Source organism: Corythoichthys intestinalis, chromosome 9 (assembly GCF_030265065.1).
Source record: "Corythoichthys intestinalis isolate RoL2023-P3 chromosome 9, ASM3026506v1, whole genome shotgun sequence".
Taxonomy (NCBI): domain Eukaryota; kingdom Metazoa; phylum Chordata; class Actinopteri; order Syngnathiformes; family Syngnathidae; genus Corythoichthys; species Corythoichthys intestinalis.
Genome location: NC_080403.1, coordinates 47,139,000 through 47,165,376, shown reverse-complemented (window position 1 = coordinate 47,165,376; position 26,377 = coordinate 47,139,000). Strand labels below are relative to the sequence as shown.

General features: G+C 44.8%; 2 protein-coding genes across 8 annotated transcripts in view; one reads left to right on the top strand and one right to left on the bottom strand.

Annotated features, from left to right (window-relative positions):
• The window catches only part of dlgap4b (discs, large (Drosophila) homolog-associated protein 4b), a 339,971-nt gene that overhangs the window by 88,365 nt on the left and 225,229 nt on the right, over positions 1 to 26,377 (top strand). The gene's annotated exons all lie outside the window — the stretch shown is intronic.
• Positions 2,734 to 5,524, bottom strand: LOC130922086 (uncharacterized). The gene is made up of 3 exons (XM_057846601.1): positions 5,243 to 5,524; positions 2,957 to 5,193; positions 2,734 to 2,878 (listed from the first exon to the last, which is right to left on the bottom strand). The coding sequence occupies exons 1-2, from the start codon at positions 5,522 to 5,524 to the stop codon at positions 3,043 to 3,045; spliced, it is 2,433 nt and encodes an 810-aa protein (XP_057702584.1). The 3' UTR covers positions 2,734 to 2,878; positions 2,957 to 3,042.

The following is a 26,377-nucleotide window of genomic DNA, read 5'->3' as shown; positions in this document are numbered from 1 at the left end:
CTGCCGTGCACGAAGGAAGCCCTTGCTCCAAAAGCGGCACCTTAAGGCTCGACTCAAGTTTGCTACTGATCACATGGACAAAGATAAGACCTTCTGGAGGAAAGTTCTGTGTTCAGACGAAACAAAAATCGAGCTGTTTGGCCACAATGCCCAGCAATATGTTTGGAGGAGAAAAGGTGAGGCCTTTAACTCCAAGTACACCATGCCTACCGTCAAGCACGGTGGTGATAGTATTATGCTGTGGGGCTGTTTTGCTGCCAATGGAACTGAACTTTACAGAGAGTAAATGGGATAATGAAGAAGGAGGATTACCTTCAAATTCTTCAAGATAACCTAACGTCATCAGCCCGAAGTTGGGTGTTCCAACAGGACAATGACCCCAAGCACACATCAAAAGTGGTAATGGAATGGCTAAAATTAAGGTTTTCGAATGGCCTTCCCAAAGTCCTGACTTAAACCCCATTGAGAACTTGTGGACAATGCTGAAAAAACAAGTCCATGTCAGAAAGCCATCAAGTTTAACTGAACTGCTCCAATTCTGTCAAGAGGAGTGGTCAAAGATTCAACCAGAAGCTTGCCAGAAACTTGGCACCAAAAGCGCCTAATTGAACTGAAAATGGCCAAGGGACATGTTACCAAATATTAGCGCTGCTGTATGTATTAGGAGTGGGAACCTCAGGGCACCTCACGATACGATACGATTCGCGATACAAGGCTCACGATAACGATTATATCACGATACAGCGATTATCGATATATTGGTCAGAAATTGGATACAACTGTTGAAACGAAAAAAGAAAAAAAAAGATATTTAAAAATAGAAAAAATACTGTTTAAGTCATTTATTAAACAGTGACACCTTTTCTGTGCAACATTGCTGTAAAATATAAATCTACTGCAAATTGTGCCCCTGCACATATAGAGGAAACCAACCACGACCACTCATATCGCTTGGAGAGATCATGATGAATGGCACCCTTCATTTCTTTAAAGTTTTAAATCTTTAAAAAAATAAATAAATAAAAAGTGCCGTAGGTGTCAGCAGTTGAGCTTGGAGTGGGGCAATGATAAAATTGGTGGGTCTTTTCTTCGTATATGACCTTTGTTGCTTGGTTTGAGCACTTCCGCTATCTGCTTCAGCATTTAAGATGTCAGACTTGCTCAGTCACAGTCTTCCTCACCTTAAAAACAACAAAATAAAACAAAAACTATTAGCTACTTCATAGCGTTTGAGTTGAAATCCTGATTTTTTTTTTTTTTTGTGTTGGAAGTATTGAATTAAAAAAAATATGAATTGAATGTATAGATATTAAAAATTCAATAATTACCTATTTTTAATATGTAGGCTACATCAATAATTACCTATTTTTATTTAATATGTAGGCTACATTAATTATCATGCGCATCACTTTATATATCTTGGAACCTATTCAAACCATTTTTATAGCTTATTGTATCAAAATGACAGTAATAACTGTTTGTGTAGTAAACTAGATTGAAATTGGTTCTCAAATAAATCGGTTAATTCATGTGGGCTTGTTCGATATTCATTTTCATCCAGTTTAGGGTCCTGGTTAATTTTATATCATTCAACACCAAATGTCATCAAAATAACACATGTAAATTAAAAAGTCAATTACATTACAAAACTTTCTTACCTCAAGTGATGAAAGCGAAGCTCACAAACGAAAGTTACGTATGTAACTACGGTTCTATGAATCCCGAATGACCGCCAGAGGCGGTGCTGAAAGCACTGAATGATCCCTTCGCGCATGCGCAGTGCGAGTATTAATACCAAAAAAGTCACCTGTGACCCCAGGTTGACCTCCTGCCGGGGTATAAGTTCCGGCGTCAACCTCGTACCAGCCCCTACAGAACCTTCTCGCGTGTGGCACGAGGATTCTGAGTGACGGAACGCTCTGGCGGTCATTCGGGATTCATAGAACCGTAGTTACATACGTAACTTTCGTTCTATTTCATCCCTGCTAACCGCCAGAGGCGGTGCTGAAAGCACTGAATGACCAATACCAGCGGGGTCACGAAGAAACAGACACAAACCTCACAGGGAAGTCCCCTCCGATCCGAAGACCGCACCCAGCGGGTGGGGAGAGGTGACGTCCAAACAGTAGAACCTGAAGAAGGTGCCAGGCGCCGACCATGAGGCGGCGGCACAGATGTCCTCCAGAGGCACCCCTTTCAGGGCAGCCCAGGATGTGGCCACGCCCCTGGTAGAGTGACAGCGCACACCCGACGGCAGGGGGCGACAAGCCATCTGATAGGAGTAAGAAATAGTATCAACGACCCAATGAGAGAGGCGCTGCTTGGAGAGGGCAGAGCCCCGACCACGTGCCCCGTAGCAGACAAAAAGTTGGGACGACCTACGAAAACTTGCCGTGGAGTCCACATAAAGCCTCAGGGCCCTCACCGGGCACAACAGCTCCTGTCTGCTCCCACCCTCCCCAGGCGGGGGGCGGTAACGAGCAAGGCGTAAGGGACGATTGCAACGGGAGCCAGCCAACACCTTGGGCATAAACGCAACGTTAGGCCACAGTGTGACACCTGAACCCTCGGGGTGCCAAAACATGCACGACGGGCTAACCGAGAGTGCGTGCAGTTCGCCAACCCGCTTAGCAGAGGCAACGGCCAGCAGGAACGCCGCCTTGCGGGCGACCCACTGAGGCCCGGCCGCATCCATAGGCTCGAAGGGGGGGCGGCACAAGCTGTCAAGCACCAGCTGCAGATCCCAGACCGGGGCGCGAGGACACCTGCGGGGGTGGAGCCTCAGAGCCCCCTTGAGGAATGTAGCGACCAGGCCGTGGTTCCCCACAGATCCACCAGAGACCTTGGCGTGATGAGCAGAGATGGCAGCGACGTAGACCTTGAGGGTGGACGGAGAGCGACCAATATCAAGGAGGGACTGTAAGAAGTCCAGAACAGTGGGGACAGAACAACTCACCGGGTCATCCCCACGGTCCCCGCACCACTTCACGAACAACCTCCACCGGCCAGCGTACTGCAGCCGGGTGGAGGGCGCCCGGGCGTTCAAAAGCGTCCGCCTGACTGAACTCGAGCAGGCGTCAAACAGCGAGTCGGTCCCCTCAGCGGCCAGACGTGCAGGCGGAGACGGCGAGGATCGGGATGCCATAACTGGCCCCCCAACTGGGACAGTAGATCCCGCCTCTCGGGGAGGCACCAAGGCTCGCCGACACACAGGCTGCGCAGCAGGGGAAACCATAGGCGAGCCGGCCAGAAGGGGGCCACCAGCAGCAATGAGTGCCCCTCCAAAGACACCCTCCGAAGCGTCAGCCAGATCAGAGGGAGCGGCGGGAAGGCGTAGAGCAGGACCCTCGGCCAGGGGTGGGCCAGCGCGTCCTGACCGAGAGGGCTGGAGCGCTCCCCCAGGGAAAACCAGAGAGGGCAATGGGCCGACTCCCGGGAGGCGAAGAGGTCCACCTCGGCTTGGCCGAAAACTCCCCAAATCGCGCGCACCACCTCGGGATGGAGGCGCCACTCCCCCGGCGGGAGGCGACGGCGGGACAAGGAGTCCGCCAGACGGTTCAACTGGCCGGGAAGATAGGCGGCCCGCAGACTCGCAAGACGAGGGGCCGCCCACACAAGAAGACGGCGGGAGGCCTCCAAGAGATGAGCGGACCTCGTGCCCCCCTGGTGGTTGATGTGGTACACGGCGGCAGCGTTGTCTGAACGCACCAGCACGTGCCTTCCCCGTAGGAAAGGGTAAAAGTGCCGGAGAGCCAGGTGAACCGCACGCAGCTCCAGGACGTTGATGTGGACAGCGTGGTCCCGCAGAGACCAGCTGCCCCGAGCAGCCCTGCGCTGCCAGACGGCACCCCATCCCAAGCGACTGGCGTCCGTAGTGACCACCTCGCGACGGACTGGGGCAACCCCCAATGGAACGCCCTCCAACAAGAAAACCCCGTTCCTCCACGGCGCCAAGGCCACCGCGCACCGGCCGGAGACTCTCAGTAACCGTCGTCGGTGCCGCCTGGCGTCCAGGCGAAAGCCATTCAGCCAACGCTGCAGGGGGCGCAAGAAGAGAAGACCAAGGGGCACGACCGCGGTCAGGGACGTCAGCACGCCCAAAAGACGCAGAAAGGTCAGATACGGACGTACTTGACCCACCGGAAAATGCGAGAGGAGGCGAAGAGCGGCCTCCACCCGACGGGACGACGGTCGAGCCAACATGGTCACCGAGTCCAGAGACACCCCGAGGAAGGTCGCCTGCTGGGAAGGAACCAGACACGACTTCCCCAAATTCACCCTGATGCCCAAGCGATCCACGTGGGCAAGAAGGACTGCCGTATCGCCGTACGCCTGAGCGCGCGACGGCGCACACAGCAGCCAGTCGTCGAGGTAGGGCAGAATCTTCATGCCCACCGACTGGAGGGGAGCCAGACCAGCCCGCACAACACGGGAGAACACCCTCGGGGAAAGGGAGAGCCCGAAGGGGAGCACCCTGAACTGCCAGTGGCGACCCCTGTAGGCGAAGCGGAGAAACCGCCTGTGGCGAGGAGCGACCGGCACATGAAAGTAGGCGTCCTTCAGGTCCACGGAGGTGAACCACTCCCCCCGGGCGACCACCCGCAATACATCCGCGACGGTCAACATGCGGAACGGAAGTACCTTCAGGTACCGATTGAGGCCCCGCAAATCCAGAACCGGCCGAAAACCGCCGGTCTTCTTCGGAACCAGAAAATAAGTTGAGTAAAAACCCCGGGGGCAAGCCCGGGGATCCACAGGCTCGATGGCCCCCATGGCCAGGAGAGAAGACAGCTCCCGGCTCAGAGCCAGAGCCCTCGCCGGGTCCGAGACAGTAGTCACCCGGACCCGGCGGGACACGGGGGGCCGGCGTCGGAACTGGAGCACGTACCCATGGGTCAAGGTGGATATCACCCAGGGGTCCGAAACTCGAGCAGCCCAGTACCTGAGCAGCTGGTGGGAAAAAAATCCGACGGCCGGCCCAACGGCCTCAGTCCCTGCCCCTCCGGCCCCGACGGGCCCTGGGGGGCTGGCGGGCGGGAGGCCCCGCCTGCGCCCGACGTGGAGGCAAGCGGGCGGGGTCACGAAAGGAATCGGCTGAATGCCGGGAGGCTGGCTGGGCACCATAGCCCCCATCAGGGGAAAGGTGCGCCGCACGGCGAGGACGAAAACCAGCAGAGGGAGCCCCCAGCCCACCTGCAGGAGCGGAGCCCCGACGCAGGCCCGACAGCTGTTGCCTGGTCACACGGGCCGAAATAGTCCTCTCCAAGGCAGACACCGCCGCCGAGCCAAAAAGATGGCCGGGTTCAACCGGAACGTCACGGAGCGTCCTCCGGGCAGGCTCAGTCAGGGGGGACTGAGCAAGCCACACCTGACGACGAGCCTGCACAAGATAGGACATCGTCCGCCCGAGCTCCCGCGTCACCAGAGCGAACGCGTGCAACGCCGCGTCGCAGAAGCCCACGGCAGAGGTGTCAGCACCGCTCTCGGGCAAGGACGCCGAGAGGGCCAACAAGAGGTGAGCCATGGAATTACCGATGCGCCCAGCACGCGCACCGGCACCATAGGCCCGGAGAATGAGTGTCATCCGTCAGCCGACCCTGTGGCTGAGGGCACCGCACAACCGGGCGGAGAGACTCCTCAGGGGACACGATGAGGGATGCAATGGCGGGCTCAACACCCGGCATGCGGTCCAGGCCCACAGCGGCCGGATCATGCATGGCCGCCAGAGCCCGACCATCGGCCGAAAGACGAGAGAGAGCCGCCGGATCCCTCCAGCCCGCATGGAGCTCCCTAACAAAGTCGGCCGAAGCAGGGACCGCAAAATTCGGGGCGGACCGCTGGTGCCGAAAAAATGCGCTCGCCGGCGCCGAAGCGGGCCGTTGAGGCAAGTCCAGCTGTAGACGCGCCAACGCGCCGCGCAGCACCGCCAGTATGGAAGCGTCAGGGGAGCCGGCTGACGAGCCCAGCGCAGAGGACGAGGAGCCGAGCTCCGAAGGCACAAACGCCGACTCACCCACGTCATCATGGAACATGGAAGCCGAAGCCGCCAGCGAGACGGCATCGGCCTCCAGGTCAAGGTCGGGCATGCCAGGCGAACGCGGATCAAAAGCAGCCGCTGAGTCACCCGGGGGACGGTCACCCAATAGAGACCGCAACTCAGCCACCTCCCTGCGCAGCCGCTCGACATCAGAGGCGAGCAGCTCGTCAACTTTCGATCTCTTCGGACGGGGGCCGGACGGAGGAGCCGAAGGACCGCGACGCTTCGAGCGCCTAAGCCCAGAAGGGGGCCGCGTCTCAGATGCGGACGGGCCCCCGAGCACGACGGGGGAGGGGGACGAACAAACATCCGCAAACCCCCCGCGTGGGTCGTCAGATAGGCCACGGCAAGCCGCACACCGGTTCAGGGTGTCGGACGGCCCAAGGAGGGAACCGCAGGCCACACAGCAGTGAGAGCCCTCCATAGCGACGCGACCGTGAAAACAGCGAGCCGAGGGAAGGTGGCGCGAACGGCACCTACACGGCAAGCGCAGGCAAGCTAGCAAAAATGCTAACCACAGGTAAGCTAGCGAAAAAGGCTAACCACGGGTAAGCTAGCGAAAAAAGCTAACCACGGGTAAGCTAGCGAAAAAGGCTAACCACAGGTAAGCTAGCGAAAAAGGCAAACCACAGGTAGGCCAGCGACCGATCGCCCACAAGCGGCGGAAAAGCGACGCCACACGGCGAATGCCCGCGCGCGGCCAAACAGGGCGGCACAGAAGCCGACGCGGCGGTCGAGCAACGCGCCGGCGGGGACAATCAAACGGGCGAACGGAGCCGGCGGCCGCGCAAACAGCGAGCCAGCCGTGATCACTCACCCAACACAGACGCCGCCGGCCGGGAGAGGGGTCGCGCACAAAGCCGTCACCGGCGCGGGTCGGCAGTAGTCCCAAGTCCGGAAAACGAAACAAGAAAAAAGCCCAAGACTTCCCGATTGCCAATAGAGTGACGCAGCCTTAGGAGGGCGAACCCGCAGCTCCGACTCAAAGTCAAACAAGGCTATACGCGACACAAGTAGCAACTGCCACGCGAGAAGAAAAAAAAGGGGCTGGTACGAGGTTGACGCCGGAACTTATACCCCGGCAGGAGGTCAACCTGGGGTCACAGGTGACTTTTTTGGTATTAATACTCGCACTGCGCATGCGCAAAGGGATCATTCAGTGCTTTCAGCACCGCCTCTGGCGGTTAGCAGGGATGAAATAGAACTCCAGTGTCCACTACGTCACCAGCTCCCAGTGAAACTTATTTTTCTTAGACAATTCTTGCATACAGCAAAGTCCTTGTTCACCTTACTTCCTTTCTTGTTGGTGTAAAATCTAAAGTGTGTCCCCATGTGTGATTTGTAGCAATATTTTTCTCATTTTTTCCTCCACCGTTCTCACTGAGCTTTTTTATTTTTTCAACCCACTTGGAGCTCCCTCTCTTCTTCTCTAGACAACTTGTGCGCACTTTACCCTCACCGCCACTCCCGAGCGCCCCTAGTGGACCGCCAAGGAATTGCTCAACAAACATTGAGCAGTTTACAGCATCCATACTCCATTGTATGGCCAATATGTTAAATAAAAGTATCGATTCTTGGCGGGAGCATATCGATAACCCATCGGGTTGCAAAATATCGCGATATATCGCTGTATCGAGATATTGTCACACTCTTAGTATGTATATTTTTGACCCAGCAGATTTGATCACTTTTTTCTGTTCACCCATAATAAAGTCATAAAAGAACCAAACTTCATGAATGTTTTTGTGACAAAGAAGTATCTGTTCCAATCACTCTATCAGAGAAAAATCAGAGTTGTAGAAATAACTGGAAACTCAAGAGAGCCATGACATTATGTTCTTCACAAGTGTATGTAAACTTTTGACCACAACTGTATATATATTAATAAATGGTATGTAAACACTTCAAATGTAATAATTATGATTAAGTTTTAAACAAGTTACTAGCCAACTGAATTATTTTTAAACTGTAATAAAGCAGAACAATGCTTGTTGTTATTATGTGCTTCATTGAGTGAGTCCACTCAAATCTAAAACTGCTCACTTACACACAATGAGTTGCCACAGCAACTGTTTAACAAGTTAAACAATGACTGACGCGTGCGGCGCTTTGAAGCTCGGTTTTCTGGCAACATCAAACACCGTCTGTCAATCATTGTTAACTTTAACCCTTTAAGGTCTGGGTCTATTTTGTCTGATTTTGCATGCCTTTGAAGTTGCCTTTATATTTCAAAGAAATAATTGTTTACGATGGCCTGGTTTGGTCCCTTTTTTTGTGACACCTTGAACTTCATGTCCAAACTGTTGTTTCCTTCACTGAACAATTATAAATCATCATTTTGGGCCCAAAAGACCAAAAATTCCAAAATCGTTTTGTCAAAATGTTTAATATTGATGTCCAATTGACAACCAAACATGCGTAACGAACCGTTTTGAAACTTTGTAATATTTATTTTACATGTTAGGATGAACATTCAACCCAAAAAATTTAGAATAAATAGTCTTATATTTGACAATTCAACATAAACAACAGGTATAGCCATAGGCGTTTTTTGCCTTTATACATGCTCTAGTCAAAACAGGTTATATACAGCAGACCAAACAGTGAAGAACAGTGAAAAAATATATACCATCTAACACAAAAAGTGTTTAGAGGCCATCTCTTTATGAGTTTAGGTATTAGGCCCATCACCTGATGAAAACTATGTACACACAATCAAGCTTCTTGAACACACATTTATATACACAAATTGAGAAGACTGATTGTGGGGGGGGGAATATATATATAACATTGGAAAAAAAAATATTTTCAAAAATATTTACAATAAACAAGTTAAATTTTTTTCAGGCATGCCACTCCGAAAAGCAGTTTCGTCCTGGAATTAGACACAGGGCTACATCACACAGCCCACACTTTCATGGGGTGTCGGTCCTCTTTCCACCCTTCCATTTTCATTTCACTTTACTTTCATTCTCACTATAAATGTACATGAAAAAAAGTCAATATTTATGAAAATAACAAAGTATAAAATAAAAATATATACAGCAATAAATAATAATGGAAATCTATATGTATGACAATAGAAAGAATACCATAGCTGAATACGTGCTACATCCCTAATCTTCATATAGAAAGAAGAACACCACAAATGATAAATTCCTGCCTGGAATGCACACAGTGCACGTACGACTTTGATCTGATATGCACATTTTATTATTATATACACAAGCACACACTTATATTGCATCAAAATTAACTTTGTCTTGCAATATCATAAGAAACTTTCAAGAGAAACTTTTTCGGCATAAAAAATAAAAAGTGAGTTGGCTTACCTCTGCTCGTCGATGGCGTCACCCACGAGTTCAAATCCGTCACTATCTTCACTCGAGGACTCTTCCGAAGAAGACGACGATGACGAATTTAGACCATCCTCTTCCTCAAGTTGATCAAAAAGCACAATTGCTTGCGCTAAATTTAGTTTTCCGTTCATTCTCAAAGTCACACAAAGTCGCTGCTCGATCCAAACGGCCGTCGCTCGCCACCTCGCTGCTTCAGAACACTCCTCCCTCTCGTTCGGTGGAACCTCCCATGGCAGTTATATTTATTAAAAAAAAAACGCATTTTGTGCTTCCACTGTGACTTCGAAAGGGTTCGTTTGATTTGTGTTTTTTTAATGGAGCTTCCGTTTTGAAAAAGGACAAGAAATGATGGAAATATAGACATAAACAAATGATCCATGCAGCGTTTTAATGTTTTTTTGAGAGGACAATAAAACTATAAAACTTAAATGACAATATCTCACGTTTTAGTTGGTCGATTGACTTCAAATAATAACGAGAGTAAACCGCAACTTCCGCACTTTAAAACGAGACCAACCAACGGCATGTGGGTGACGTAATTAAAACGTGAGGGCGCTTCAAAGACGACGTGCGCTGAGGACGCGCCGGCGCGTCCTTCGACTCTCAAGGGTTAATAAGCAACTCCAGTGCACTCACTACCTGACCAACAACGAGCAGGGAGAGGGACGGAGGGAAGGAGAGAGAGACTACGCGATCGGCTCGGGACAGCTCATATGTTTTTTTTAAATAGAAAAAAATCACGATGGACTGAGAGCGCGAAGTTTGAAGCGTGAAGTAGCGAAGGATCACTGTATGTAACTAATGCACAATTTATCTTTTCGCCTATTGATTTTTGCTTTGCTTTGTATGTTTGTTTTTGCTTTGTTTTATATGCTTTTTACAGTCATTGAAATTGTTTCTATCAAAATATATTTATTTCCTATACATCAATATAAACCTCAGTGATGCATGATGGAGGTTATAAATTGTCTGATTGCGGCTGAAAGATTCACTGCTGTAATTTATTATGTATAAACCAAGCTTGTTTTTGCCACAATTCAATGTCCTTATTTTATGAAGATAAGCGTGATGAATTGTGTGGAACCTCAGAGGAAAACGCGTGATATGTTTTACCAGGCACATTGTGTCTCTTTGTAACTGTTTACCACTAAGACCCACTTCACACAAACATCATCGCCCACGGCTGAAACCAATCTCCAATGCCCAATATCTTTTTTTGTTTAACAGAGCAAGGACTTGTCTCTTAAAATATGGAGAAATATAATTTTGTACTCCCTGCATGGCTGTTCTCATTATTATAAACATCTGATTAGGTTGAACACATTGCTCGGACAAAATGATGGCGAATATGACTCATAATTGAGTCTCATTATAGTAGCAGAGACTAATTTAAGTCCTAGCGTGTGATCGCATTCCATACAGAGAAGCACTAATTGTGTTTACGTGAAGATTGTTTGGATTTTGCAAGCTGTCCTAACATTTGTATTGTACACTGCTGCCTCCACATATTTGAGGAACCATCCACATGTCCTGAGTTATAATTAATTCCAAATGGCCAGACCAGGGCCAGTAATGTTCCTACCTGGTTTTATGCATGAATAAATACAAAGATGATGTGTGAAGGTGATTTGTATTCCTCAAATTATTTATTTATGAGCTCTCTCCTATCTCCCGTAGACTTTTATGGATATTCCTACAATTTGACTGCTCTTCCTTTTATTTTTAGCTCCACTGAGCTTCTAGTCATGGAAGACAAGTTGTATTTCACACTAAAATTTAGCGCAGACGCGGCCTCAGCCCCCATCTGACATGTGCATTTGTTGCATCGTATCACACTGTTGCTAACTGGTGAGTGATGCTGGTGCAGTCCATTTTGTTTTTTTTCTATTTAAGTCTACGTATTTTGGTGCCATCACTTTCATAGATAGTCCTAATGCATAATTCATCAACGTGTGGCATGTAACGACAGCGGGTTGTGGGGGATGCGAAGACGATGCATCTAAAAGCTGTTGGCTTTCATCGCATCTCAGGAGGAAGTCTAACTCCGGCAAATACTTCTCTCTCCGAATTGTGCACGCTCACCTCCTCGTCGCTCTAAAAATCAATGAATCTTTTAGCCTTTCTTTTCCTTAGAGCAATAGACAGGTCTGTGTTTCTGCTCACAATGTATAAAGCAATCTGGTCCTCCCTTCTTAGTCCATCAGATGAATCAAGGCAAACGTCTCCTTTTGATAGGAATCACAGACAGCGGTCATGTGGATTCTACAAGGAAATTTACCAAAGCATTTTGGGAGATATGATCTGGAAATAATGTTGTTTTTCAGATATGGTGAAGTGGCATGTGGGATTGCCCAGGGTTTGTTTTTCACAGTCTGTTTCACGTAGCAGCGAGTAGTAAACAAATAAAAAATGGTATGTTTTTCGTCAACAGGCAGCTCAAGGTCAGTGTAAGTGTGTGCTATTTAAAGGTACAGCATTAATGGAGTAGACTGACGCGTTGTTGCGGCCCAATGAGGCTTTTTCATGCATTTGCAACCAAGGAAAGTGACGGTTGGCTTTCCCTTTAAAGTTGGTACATTCTGGGGATGCAACAATACAGCTAAGTCATGGTTCGGTACAATTTTCAATGCGAGGGACACGATTTTCGATTCGATTCAATACATTTAATGCTCTGCAACAAAAAATAGAAGTGTTTTTATTGTTTTTTTGTATTTTGCTAACAAGCAAAAATAACAATGCCATCATATAAACATGCATTATAGTGCATAATATTTATGTGCTTACTTCTTACTGATCTGAAGAAATTATTTATGAAAAGTGCTGAGAACAATCTTTACTGTTTGTAAAATTCAATTCAATTTTATTTGTATAGCCCTGGATCACAACAAGGTTGTCTCAAGGGGCTTTGCAGAGGCAATATGATACACAATCAGAAACAGCAAATGAAGCAACAAAGATGAATAAATAAAGTTCAAGTCCTGGGTATCCCCCATCCTTAGACCCTCCATGTCGGCAAGGAAAAACTCCAGAGTCTCTGGGGGAAAATGAGAAACCTTGGGGAGTACCACCGTCAGGAGAGATCCACTCCCAGGACGGATAGACAGGAAGCCCCAGGACTGTTAATGGGAATTAGCAGGCGAAGTTACAGTCCGTAAAGATGCAGTGGAGTAAAGGAACAAGAAGAGGTCCATCTAGCCCAGACATGTCCAAAGTCCGGCCCGGGGGCCAAATGCGGCCCGTGGTCAAATTTCATCCGGCCCCCAGCCTCTGTCATAAAATCAATAAAATCTGGCCCGCATACAGACTTAATAAATTGGTCAGCAGTACTGCAACCAGCATATGAAGTAGCTTACACACGAAATGCTGCTCCTCATTTACCCACTAAAAGGCAGCAGCACTTTAACCCTTTATTGCCAAATATATCACATTTGCTACACCTAAAATTTCATGATTTTCAGATGAATTCAGAATTTTGACATTTCTTTTTGAAGAAAAAAAAATGGATGCAAGTCAACACATGCATTTGCAGGTTCCATGAGAAAAACACATGATATAGCATGGGTTATAGACATTAGAGCGCTTATTACACATATTCATTTTGACTTTTCACAAATTTGAAAAAAAAGGTTTCATTAGGACCTTATTTTTCAAATTTTGGGATTCTCTGATAATTGCTTCATGTTGCAGGTATTTAAGGGCTAAGCAACATTACTCGGTGTGACCCTCTACTTCCAATTTTCTAAAATGGCGACAATCAACAAAAAAAAAAAGTTGACTGTGACGGCCAACGTTTCAAGGATAGATGGAAATTGGACAATTTCTTCACTAAAATACGCAACAACTGTGTCTTGCCTCATTTGCAAAGAGACAGTCGCTGTTTTTAAAGATTTCAATGTGAGGCGATATTACCAAACAAGACACGCTGACATGTACGACAAAATTACAGGGAAGATACGCAGCGAGAAATTGAATCAACTTGAAGCTAGTTTAATTTCACAGCAGTAGTATTTCGCAAAAGCCCAAGAGTTGAAAGAGAACGCCGCAAAGGCTAGTTGCGAGATTATTGAAATTATTCATTAAAAAATAAATAAATAAAGCAAATGTGACACACTGAATAGCTTGCTAAATTTTGCTTAAATATATTGTTCGACGTAAAGGACGTCAGCCAAGCCAAGGTCGGCCCCCCACAATTTTACCACGCCAAATCTGGCCCCCTTTGCAAAAAGTTTGGACACCCCTGATCTAGCCAGATGAGACGGGGGTAGCAACGAGGACGTCCATCCAGCCAGGGGTCCGGATAGTCAGGAGGCTGCAGCTGAAAAATATGTACTGAATTAACAATATTTGCAGCATTATCTATAGTCACTGATATGGATTGATTTGGCTTGCTTAACTTTTATTCAGTCGTGGCGGTTTTTAATTCACCGATGTAGTGTATGGACTAGGGCTGTCCCAAACGACTAATTTTCTCCCGATTAGTCAGCCGACTATTTTTACGATTAGTCGACTAATCTAATAATTTATTTTATTAATTAATTTATTTTTTTACTAATTTAGCAATGAAATTTTTGCTGACGCTGATCAATTCACAAAAAAACATATTGGAACACTTAAATTATGTATTAAAGTACAAATAAACACGTAAATAAGAATAATAAATCACAAATAAACAATGAGTTCAAATGCTGATAGAATTAACTAGTGTAGCATCCCGATTGAAACAATGGTCTCTTAAACTGATGGTTTACAACTTTTATTCCATCCTTGATGTAAACACACCGTAAGAGCTACGATGCACACAAATAAAACAACACAATTAGAAATAAACAAAAACTTTTCACCTTTTTCCTTTTAAACCTTATTTATATATCAATGAATTGCCTATATGAATTGCCTTTACCTTAATTTATTACCTTATCATTGACAATCTCTCCCTTGAGTGCAATCACTGTATATACTGTATATATTTATGACCTTTTAACCTTATATAATTTTCTATACCATAAAATAAACCATAACATGAAATAAACCTTTCAATTTGCATTAAGAACAATACTAATAGCACTTATAGGCCCATTGTCAATGAAACATTATTATTTCGTAACGCGACAGCACCCTCTTACGGAGCCCCCCGGGTGCCAGGATAGAAAAAATAAAAAATCATAGCTAATCTGTACCCACAGTTTACTCATCTGTGGGTACAGTTTAGTAATCTGTACCCACAGATTACTAAACTGTACCCACAGATGAGTAAACTGTACCCACAGTTTAGCAATCTGTACCCACAGTTTACTAATCTGTACCCTCAGTTTACTAAACTGTACCCACAGTTTACTAATCTGTACCCACAGATTAGTAAACTGTACCCACAGTTTAGCAATCTGTACCCACAGATTACTAATCTGTACCCTCAGTTTACTAAACTGTACCCTCAGTTTACTAATCTGTACCCACAGATTAGTAAACTGTACCCACAGTTTAGCAATCTGTACCCACAGATTACTAATCTGTACCCACAGTTTACTAAACTGTACCCACAGTTTACTAATCTGTACCCACAGTTTAGCAATGACCCGGAAACGGTAGTCACCAGTGTTTGACGGGGACTCCAAACGTCGAGGGACCTGCACCTTCTGCCCTCGGCGAACAAAGGGGTTTTAAAAGGTAACTATTGCACAATTTCTTTGGTAGCCGTCTACATTTTCAGGTGTCATCAATCAATATGGCATGTTGTGTGTTAGTAGCCGCTAATACGGCTACTAAAAATAGGTAACTGACAAATGAACACTACTTGAATTAAGCACGCACGGACACGACAGCAGCACAGAAAATGTGCAAACACAACATGCCATATTGATTGATGACACCTGAAAGACGCCTACCAAAGAAAACGTGCAATAGTTACCTTTTAAAACCCCTTTGTTCGCCGAGGGCAAATGGTGCAGATGGTTTCTCGGTCGGTCCCTCGGCGTTTGGACTCGGAGTCCCCGCCAAACATTGGTGACTACTGTTACCGGGTCATTGCTAAACTGTGGGTACAGATTGCTAAACTGTGGGTACAGTTTAGTAAACTGTGGGTACAGATTAGTAATCTGTGGGTACAGATTGCTAAACTGTGGGTACAGTTTACTAATCTGTGGGTACAGATTAGTAAACTGTGGGTACAGTTTAGTAAACTGTGGGTACAGATTAGTAATCTGTGGGTACAGATTGCTAAACTGTGGGTACAGATTAGTAAACTGTGGGTACAGTTTACTAATCTGTGGGTACAGATTAGTAAACTGTGGGTACAGTTTAGTAAACTGTGGGTACAGATTAGTAAACTGTGGGTACAGATTGCTAAACTGTGGGTACAGTTTACTAATCTGTGGGTACAGATTACTAAACTGTACCCACAGATTAGTAAACTGTGGGTACAGATTAGCTATGATTTTTTATTTTTTCTATCCTGGCACCCGGGGGGCTCCGTACCCTCTGGTGTACAAAAAAATGAAAAAAAAAAAATTACAAACTGGTTGACGGCGATTGAGGTGTTTATTCACTGCCGACGTGCAGCCTAGCTTGGCATTGAAGAGACAGGACAGAAGAGTGTAGCCTCCTTTGTTTCTTTGAAATAAGTAAATGTTTTGGACACTCTGTTGCACTTTTTTTGGCTTTGTGCCGCTTTCCCCGCTTGCATACAGAGCATCCGACATTCTGAACTTTTCACGCATATATTTTTTAACCCTTCATTAACCGTCGACGGGATGTAGTGCTCGTCGACGGATTTACGTCATCGATGACGTCGACTATGTCGACTAGTCGGGACAGCTCTAGTATGGACTACGCGTCCCATGATCACTCTGGGCTCACGCAGCCAATGGTATGGGATCTAAAGTACCACATCTAGTTTGCTATTTGATGAGTGTGTGTGCGCAAGTGTTGTCAGGCTTTAAAGTTAACAAACGTCACAGAAGTCACGTCTGCCCATTACTGCACAACACCAGCATTTGACAATCTACTTTCATAAACAGGACGAAGTTGAAGTACAGCGCTCTTAATTTGCCACTCATTGTTCATCATGTAACCATGAGTTAGGTCTCTGTGATCCATGGTCTTAATCTGTCTGTTGTCACAGCGAGGTAAATCGTAGCAGCTGAAGGAATTTTGCCTCCCAGCCAAGCTGCACGGAAACGGTGTTCCGCTGAGACCGCTCCGTGAGTCAACCGGGAGGAACCTAAATTCCATGTGTTCACCTCTTGTGTTAACTCTTTGTACCGACTCCATGTTCCAAAAGTTTGAAGAAGGCTCACCGAATACAGGTTGACAATTTATTCGTCGACAATGGTCAAAAAACAAGGCAAAAACAGACAACGGAGGGACCCTGCTGGATCCAAAACAAGGCTACATAGAAATGTTTCCGAGCAGCAAACGTTTGTTATCTCAATGTCTAGTCTTTTTGAAAGCTACGGTGGAGTGGGCCGGGCCATAGGTGTGGCTGGGTGTTGTCTTGGGATCATCCCTCTGTGGCCGTGCGTCATCCTTCGTGGCTGGGATGTGGTTGCTACAGCGACCGACGCTGGTCTTGAAGTCCCAAGTGCCCGCTATCAACTTGTTATCCTGGCTGGGCGAGACTCTACTTGTTTTAGGACAGAGCGCCCTGCTCTTTGTCCTTGGAGTGGCCGGGAGAACTGATTGCGAGAGTTTAATGAACCGTCACTCTTGCTTGTGACGCACACGTTGGGCTTCTGTGATAAGATGGCATTGTGTATCTATTCTACTTCTTTTCATTAAACTATGGTGTCCTATTTATTTTATATTAGGTGTTTTAGAGTAGTACAAACAATCATACAGTACATATGAGAAACGATACTATTCCCTGATTGATTATATTAAGTATGTTAGAGTAATGCAAACAGTTATATGGTGTGCAGGAAAGGTAACTTTTTCCTTCACAGCCAAGTCAGCAACAATACATAGGCGGACTTTATTGTACGTATCCGTGAAGACAGTCTTTGCCTAATGTGTACGTGTGGGGATAGCATGTCAGTTCACCCAAAATGCTGTCAAATAATGGATCTGTACGATATTGAAGCCGGCAAGCCGCCTGCTTAAGTTTCTGTCTTGCCTCACGAGCAATGATCCTCGTGCGCCACAGCTCCTACCTTTCATGCAGTTTGGGGGAGGATTGAAGGAGGGGGGCTGCTCGCGGCAGGGTTTGTTTTTTTCAAGGCAAAGCTGCGCCGGACATTTTAGCGAGAGAGACGACAAAAATAAATTCGGAAAATACATTTAGGGAGCTTTTCATTTGGATGTAATGTTTTTGCGCATTCAATCAAAGAGGGCGTATCGAACGGTTCAATATAAAACCGAGTATTGTTGCATCTTTAGAACATTCCCAACTCACGCGGAGAAATTTTTATGCGGACTGTCACTGGACTATTGTCATGCTTTGCCAGTACAGTGGTTCCTCTCCATACAAAGTTAATTCATTCCAAAGCCTTGTTTGTAAGTGGAATGGTCATATGTAGTATTTTCCCATAAGAATACATATAATTCCATCAATTCATTCCATACACTAAATCCTTAACAAATACTGCTGGTACTATTACAAATGGCAATTACACATAGCAAAACAATTAAATTATATATAAAAATCATAATGATAATAATAATAATAGTGCCTGTAATAATGTAACGAATCGAGTTGTCGTGTGCCGGACGTGTTTTGCGTGCTTTACCTGAATGCACCGCGTGCCTGACATGGCAGAGTGAGAAAGGCGCGGTAGAGATTTTACTTTCTCTTTTCATGTTTTCTTTTTGCCGTCAACTGCGGCGGACTGTAAGCGCGTTGTGTTCTGAAATAAATGATTAAAAACTAAACATGTCCTGATCGATCGGGATGCCGATCACGTCATTTTCAAAGTATCGGAATCGGAAAAAAAATATCGGACATGCCTTTTTTTAATATATATATATATTTTTTAATTAAATCATTTTCTAATTGTATTTAACGTTACAGACAAAATGTCTTACACTCATCCAGAGTCTTTAGTTTTGGCTTAAAGTAGGGCTATCAAATTTATCGCGTTAACGGCGGTAATTAATTTTTTTTAAATTAATCACGTTAAAATATTTAACACAACGCATGCGCTGCACGACCCACTCACGCATTGTCGCGTTCAATCTATAATGGCGCCGTTTTACCTATATATAGAACTAAAAGGCAGCGTAAAATGAGTAGAGTGAATTTTGGCAGTCTTTGGAGCCTTTTTATAAATGACTAAAGCCTTACAATCCCACTCTCATCAATTAGAAATATCGTGGGAAGCAATGTGGGGAAGAAAGGTAGTAGTTGATCTTTTTCTTAACACCCTATGTTATTTCCCAACGCAGAGAAGATATATCAATTGGTGCCGCTACGCACAGTCATGGTTGCACTTCCCATCATGCATTTGAGCAGAACAGTTAAATGGCTACAGTATCATTTACTGAGAGCTCAACAGATACACTAGATGGCAATATTTAGTCAAAATATACAAAGTCACATTTATCCTTTAAGAATTACAAGTCTATCCATGGATCCATCTCACAGAAAGAATGTTAATAATGTAAATGCCATCTTGAGGATTTATTATCATAATAAACAAATACAGTACTTATGTACTGTATGTTGAATGTATATCTTTGTCCGAGTTTTATTCCTTTTTTTCTTAATGCATTGCCAAAATGTATATGATCGGGAAAAATTATCGAGAATGATTGGAATTGAATCGGGAGCAAAAAAAAAAAAAAAAGCAATCGGATCGGGAAATATCGGGATCGGCAGATACTCAAACTAAAACGATCGGATCGGGAGCAAAAAAAAACATGATCGGAACAACCGTATTAAAAACCTGACCAAGCAGGCGATTTCTTAACCTATTAAGACTGGCGAACGGAGGTCAGAGGAGGACCGTCGAGATCATAGACATTCTACGGCCGTATCATCGAGCCAGTTCACGGACGTGCACACCATGCTCATATTTTTCTATCATTTCTATCTTCATTAAATGGTAAGTGTCACCTTTTTCCTTTTTTCACCACCTGCACTAACATTCTAGGTACCCATGTTGAGTTCTCTCACAAGAAAATCCGCCGTGAGTCCTTCTTGCGGCAAAAAACAAAAAAATACTACGGCGCTGTCATAAATCGGTGGATTTCTAGCCTGACGTAGGATTTAGAAACAAATGGCGAGTCAAATTTTACGTTTGATATTGAAAAGTTTGTGTGTCGAAGCGATCATATGTCGATGTACCACTATATAAGTAAAATAAAGAACACCAAGTGCTTTTGAAAAAGGTATAGTTTGAATTTAACATATTTAGATGTAAAGTTCTGCATATTGATATACTTTATGATCACAAGGGGTGGGCAATATACACCAAAATTACATCACGATATTTCAGGAAAATTCGCGATGCCAATATTTTTGAAAATATGGGAGTAAAAATGCTGAAAAATGAATGTAAATATTGTTGTTATAATTATTAGGGGTGTCAAACGATTAAAATTTTTAATCGAGTTAATTACAGCTTAAAAATTAATTAATCGCAATTAATCGCAATTCAAACCATCTATAAAATATGCCATATTTTTCTGAGAATTATTGTTGGAATGGAAAGGTAAGACACAAGATGGATATATACATTCAACATACGGTACATAAGTACTGTATTTCTTTATTATAACAATAAATCAACAAGATGGCACTACCATTATTAACATTCTGTTAAAGCGATCCAAGGATAGAAAGACTTGTAGTTCTTAAAAGACAAGTTATAGAAATTTTATATCAAAACCCCTCTTCATGGTTTCGTTTTAATAAAGTTTGTAAAATTTTCAATCAAAAAATAAACTAGTAGCCCGCCATTGTTGATGTCAATAATTGCTTCCACAATGCTCATGGGGGCTGAAGCCTATAAAATCAGTCGCACCCAAGCGCCAGCAGAGGGCGGCAAAACTCTGAAAAACACAACAAGTACACCTTTCACTGTGCTCTCATTTTAATCTGTTTGAGCGGGGCATTTGTGCGTTAGTTGCATCAAATATTTTAACGGGATTAATTTTAAAAAATAATTGCCGCTCATTAACGCGATAATTTTGACAGCCCTAATAATTATACTTGTTGGGGTCCGCAAACACGGAAACAAAGCTGGAACTCAAAGCAGATATCAACTGAGGAATGCTGTCAAGGGTTTCTTAAATACAACCAAAAATACACGCGATCGCGGAAAAAGGGGAATCACAAAATGGGTCCATGACGATTGGTCAACAGAGATCGACAATACTAACCTAAGCGGTGGGCAGTGAGCCAATAAGAAAACAAAAACAAACACACTCAAATACCTGAACAAGTTAGAGGACCAGTTCGCTCGGCATTGAGTCGGTAGGTAGCGTCCCCGCCGCTAGCTAAGCGGCAACTTGCTACGCTCCATTACGTGCAGTGTCACAGCACCACGCTGTGACGCGCCACGCTCCCTCCCAGGAGGGAGGTATTTCATTATCTATTTTTCCAATCAATGAGTGTGCCTTTCATCCACGTGATGCTACTTGGAAAGTTCATTTGGCGCAGTGTGAATGCAGAACTTTTTCATTAAGTCATTTGCAGGTGTTGTTACGAGGTTGCTCTCCAACCGGACCCTGGTCCTCTTGGTCTAATGTAAAAGCGCCCTTAATCCCCCCTTTTTGTCTTTCCCTTCACGCTAGTGTGGAAGTGCATATGAAGCTTGCTCATAACTTTAAATTTCATTGGTGGCACCATCAAAAGCACAATCGACACTCCTAAGTGGGGTCAAAAACAAAGTACCTTTTTTTTATTTTGGGGCATAGGGTGGAACACTTAAACATGTTAGCACTGACAGTAACTGAATTTTATTCTTGCTAGAGGAAAGTTCGTTGCATGTGAATTCTGAAATGTGATACAGTATGTTTATACAAGGTGTTCTGCATAACACAGCAGGTGCCGTCACCACTTGAGCTGCCTTTTGAAATGAAAAACTTCAAACATACAACAGTTACTTGGAAAAAATGTGCAGAAATAACCTTGGCAAATGAACCACGTATGCAGCTCAAGACAATTTGATTTGATCGAATGCTCCTGGAAAATTTCCATTCCACACTGCCTACGTTTATTGAAAACACCATATCAAATTAATATTAAAGAATTACAACATAACATTACTCTTAGAGCACCAGTTACCCTTCAGCAATATGATTGCTGGACATAATGAGGGTGTGTTCCAATTATAGAGTGATCACACTCCACACTCTCCCCGGTAAAGTCTATTCAGGGGTGCTGGAGAGGAGGGTCCGTCGGGAAGTCGAATCTCGGATTCCGGAGGAGCAGTGTGGTTTTTGTCGCAGCGGTGGAACAGTGGATCAGCACCACACCCTCAGCAGGATTCTTGAGGGTGCATGGGAGTTTGCTCAACCAGTCTAAATGTGTTTTGTGGATTTGGAGAAGGCGTTTGACCATGTGCCTCGGGGAATCTTGTGATGGGTGCTCCGGGAGTACGGGGTTCAGAGCCCCTTGGTAAGGGCAGTTCAGTCCATATATGATCGGTGTCAGAGTTTGGTCCGCATTGCCGGCAGTAAGTCGAATTTGTTTCCAGTGAGGGTTGGACTCCGCCAAGGCTGCCCTTTGTCACCGATTCTGTTCATAATTTTTATGGACAGAATTTCTAGGTGCAGCCGAAGCGTTGAGGACAAGGGCGTAGGTTTGGTCTCAACATTGGTAGGGACAGCATAACCTGCATGAAAACTTTTTTGCTGGGGACGGGACATTAATAACACCAAACAGATTGGGTGAATGGGGGTCAGGGCATCATTTCTCAGGAATCTAAAACTAATTAATTGATAGGCTAAATGATCAATGCAAAATGAATCTAAATTGAATCATACTAACTTTCATATGTATTGGTTCAGGTGATACAACATTCGATTTGTTTGTTATCAAAAACTACGAAAGAAACATTTTGAAAACTTCCAGAATAAATGTCTGGATTTTATAAGCAAATTTAAAATTGCAATATTTGAACATAAATTATATTAACATACACACTTGTTATTAATCTTATAACTATTCAGGAATGCAAAAAAATGAATATTTGTCTTAAGACCACTCAACATTGGTCGAAATAAATAAATAAATAAATAGAACTGAAAAAAACTTCTTAGGCAGGGTATAACAAAAATAAATAAAAATGCAGCCTTCCCTCAGGTATAAAACTGCTTGTGTCCACAAGCACAGCCAAACTGATCAAAAAAATGGAAACTTTTTACCTCGATTATGATAAATGTATAATTATCTGAAAAATGTCTGTATATGCTGCCAATAAAAATATTTTAAATAAAATAATGTAGAAAATAAATAAATAAATAGACTTTAAATAAATGGAAATAAAGTCATCAGCCAATCACACTTGCGTTTGAGGGGGGGGGAAATGGACCGGCACATTCAGCAAGTGAAAAGAGGTAAATCTTAGTCTGAACATCAGGAAAATAATTCACTTCATATTGGTATATTCAATTCTATCCTTACAACGTATGGGAAGACAATCTAAATGACTTATATAATTAATGCAAATAAGGTTGCTTTAAAGTTGGTGGGGACAATTTGAGCATCCTGAAAAGTTGCTAGTGTTATGTCCCTGCCGTCCCTATGCAAACCTACGCCCTTGGTTGAGGGTGTCCGGTTTGATGGCCTCAGCATTGCATCTCTGCTTTTTGCAGATGATGTGGTGCTGTTGGCTTCTTCAAGCCGTGACTGTCAACTCTCACTGGAGCGGTTTGCAGTCGAGTGTAAAGCGGTTGGGATGAAGATCAGCACCTCCAAATCCGGACAATGATCCTCAGCCGGAAAAGTGTGGTGTGCCCTCTCCGGTTCGGGGATGAGATCCTGCCCTAAGTGGAGGAGTTCAAGTATCTTGGAGTCTTGTTCATGAGTGAGGGAAGGAGGGAGCGGGAGCTCGACAGGCGGATCGGTGCAGCGTCTGCAGTGATGCGGTTCTGCACCGGTCTGTAGTGGTGAAGACGGAGCTGAGCCGAAAGGCGAAGCTCTGGATTTACCAGTCGATCTACGTTCCTACCCTCACCTATGGTCACGAGCTGTGGGTTGTGACCGAAAGAACAAGATCTTGGATACAAAAGCCGAAATGAGTTACCGCCGCAGGGTGTCCGGGCTCTCCCTTAGAGATAGGGTAACAAGCTCGTTCATCCAGGAGGGACTTGGTGTCGAGTCGCTATTCCTCCACGTTGAGAGGAGCCAGTTGAGGTGGCTCGGGCATCTGGTTCGGATGCCTCCTGGACGCCTCCCTGGAGAGGTGTTTTGGGCATGTTCCACTGTCGGGAGGCCCCGGGGACGACCCAGGTCAAGCTGGAGAGACGATGTTTCTCGCCTGGTCTGGGGACACCTTGGGATCCCGCTAGAGGAGCTGGTTGAAGTGGCTGGGGATAGGGAAATCTGGGCTTTCCTGCTATAGCTGATGCCCCCGCGATCCGACCCCAGATTAAGCGGCAGATGATGGATGGATGGACGTAATGAGTTGAAGGACTCATAGTCGTTATCATAACATTCACCCTTCCACTAAGCCCGGCAAGCAGGTAAATTTGGCAGTATACATGGCTACGTTTACATGCACAAAAGGGTCGATCAGACTTCAGATTAAAATCATGATCGGATACATTGTTTTCATGGACACTAAAAGCATTGTTGCGATTAGGAACAAATTATATTTACATGTGCAGACTGACCAAATAATTGTTGAAGCAGCTTACGTGTCAATAAAAAAGTTCACAATTTTAAAGTTTTTTTTTCATATCCCTACTAATGTGTTTGTCTCGGATACAGACCAGTTCAGTCTGGCACCCACTACGCCTTTCGCTCTGCTTCTCCTGGCTTCCGGGAATACCAGCAATGTGTATACACAGACATGCATGGTAATGATAGTTTGTTCCAATATTTGGGAATAAATGTTGCACCGATTGGATTTTAAATTCTAAAAACTTGATCAGGCAGAATATTCATAACTGGGTGTACACATGGAGCATTTTTATTCCAATCAGGCTTTTAATCTGCATAAATATGTCCATGTGCGTAAATGTAGCCATAATGTGATTTTTCACACAAAGTGTTCGCATTTAACTCATTTATAGGGGTGTTTACATGCCTAATTTTATTTAAGCCCCTGCAGACATTTTTTTTTTTAATCACACATCTCACACACACCCTTTCATCCTCATCCTGCATTCTGCTCTTCCAGAAAACCAATTTATCGTATGTGCTAATTAACAAGGTTGGCCTCAATTATAGCAGTAATTGGACCGTGTGGAACGCCCAAAATGTGACAAATCTCAGCCACTTTGTCTTCCTCTGATGAGGACATATTACTTAAATAAGGCAGGCGGCGATGAACATGCTATGTACTAACTGCTGCTTTTCAAAGTTTTTATTTTGGGCCGAAATATTAATATAAGTATATATAATTAGAAATCATATTTGTAGAATTAATCAAACTTATACATTTTAAGGGACAAGGATAATTTAATTAGAAAATGTCAAATATCTTGGTTCCTGGACACACACTGTAACTATATACCAAGGGCAATAAACGTTTGGCCCGTGGGCCAGAAGTGGCCCGCCAGGTAGTTCAATCTGGCCTGCGACACCTGCAAACCGAAGATTTGTGAATTGTGATTAAGTACGTGCACTTGGCTCACTTTTGTGTCCGCAGTTACATTTATTCATCTGTCCCCTCCTTGTCAAAATAGGTTGGACAACGAAGGAGATGGTGCCGTTTCTCGTAGGCACCGTCTAACTGTTTGCATTACTCTAACACACTTAATATAATCAATCAGGGAATAGTATCATTTTTCATTTTTACTGTAGGACTGTTTTTATTACTCTAACAATAATATAAAATAAATAGCACTTATACCATAGTTTAATGAAAAGACGCAGAATATAGGGCATAAAAGATACACAACGCCATCTTATCACAGAAGCCCAACATATGCGTCATGAGCAAGATTGACCCACCACTTCTCGCAATCAGTTCTCCCGGGCACACCAGGACAAGGAGCAGGGCGATATCTAACTGATAACACAACTGAAAAGACTCCAAGAGCCCCCTTTAACGCTGAGGTGGCAGAATCCACATCCTCGTTGCCCGGCAACAGTAACTCCCAAATCATCCTGTCCAATCCACAAAAGACAATAATCCCAAACACACCCTTCTTCTTCCTTCTCCACACCCTTCTTTTTCTGCCCATGGCCCGCCCTCCGAGAGCTTTAAAAAGACTGAACATTTAGATAACAACTGTCGCTTCTCGGGGACATTTCGATGTATCTGTTGTTTTGCTGACCCTAGATCCAGTATTGCCCCTCCCTTTTTTGTTTTTGCCTTGCTTTTTTGACCACTGTCGACGAATAAATTGTCAACCTGTTTTCGGTGAGCCTTCTTTAAACTGTTCAAATTGGAGTCAGTACAAAGGGTTAACACCGGAGTGGACACGTGAAGTTTGGCCTCACCGGCCGACTTGCTTGTACGGTGCCAGCGGGATGCCTTCTGGTTCGGCTGTTGCTGGTCCGGTGGCTTGGCCGGGAGGCCGAATTCCTTCAACATCTAGAAATATCAATGGCAGCCGATGAGTTAAAAAGAAAGTGACCAAAAAATGCCCGAAAGCCAAACAGAGACACCAAATCAACAAGAAGCAGGGGTGAAAGTGGGCCGGAACGGTCCGGTACACTGTTCTAGTAAAAGATTCGGGGCCGGAACGGTGATTTGATCCCAAAAATATTATGACAACTGTCAAAACCTCATGCTAAAAGACCTGTCTGGCTGCCACACACGCATCTCCAAGAAGAAAACAATCTGCTAACGTCAGATTTACATGCACAAGTGTTAACAACAAGCCTAATAAAGTGGTTGCATAGTGTAATCCATTCCCACCATTAATTATT

Excerpts from the sequence above, each read along its gene's own strand:
- LOC130922086 (XM_057846601.1), bottom strand. The coding sequence starts at position 5,524 with ATGGCTCACCTCTTGTTGGCCCTCTCGGCGTCCTTGCCCGAGAGCGGT. Across the intron at positions 5,194-5,242 it reads AGAGGACTATTTCGGCCCGT|GTGGGCTGGGGGCTCCCTCT; the intron begins GTGACCAGGCAA and ends CCGCTCCTGCAG.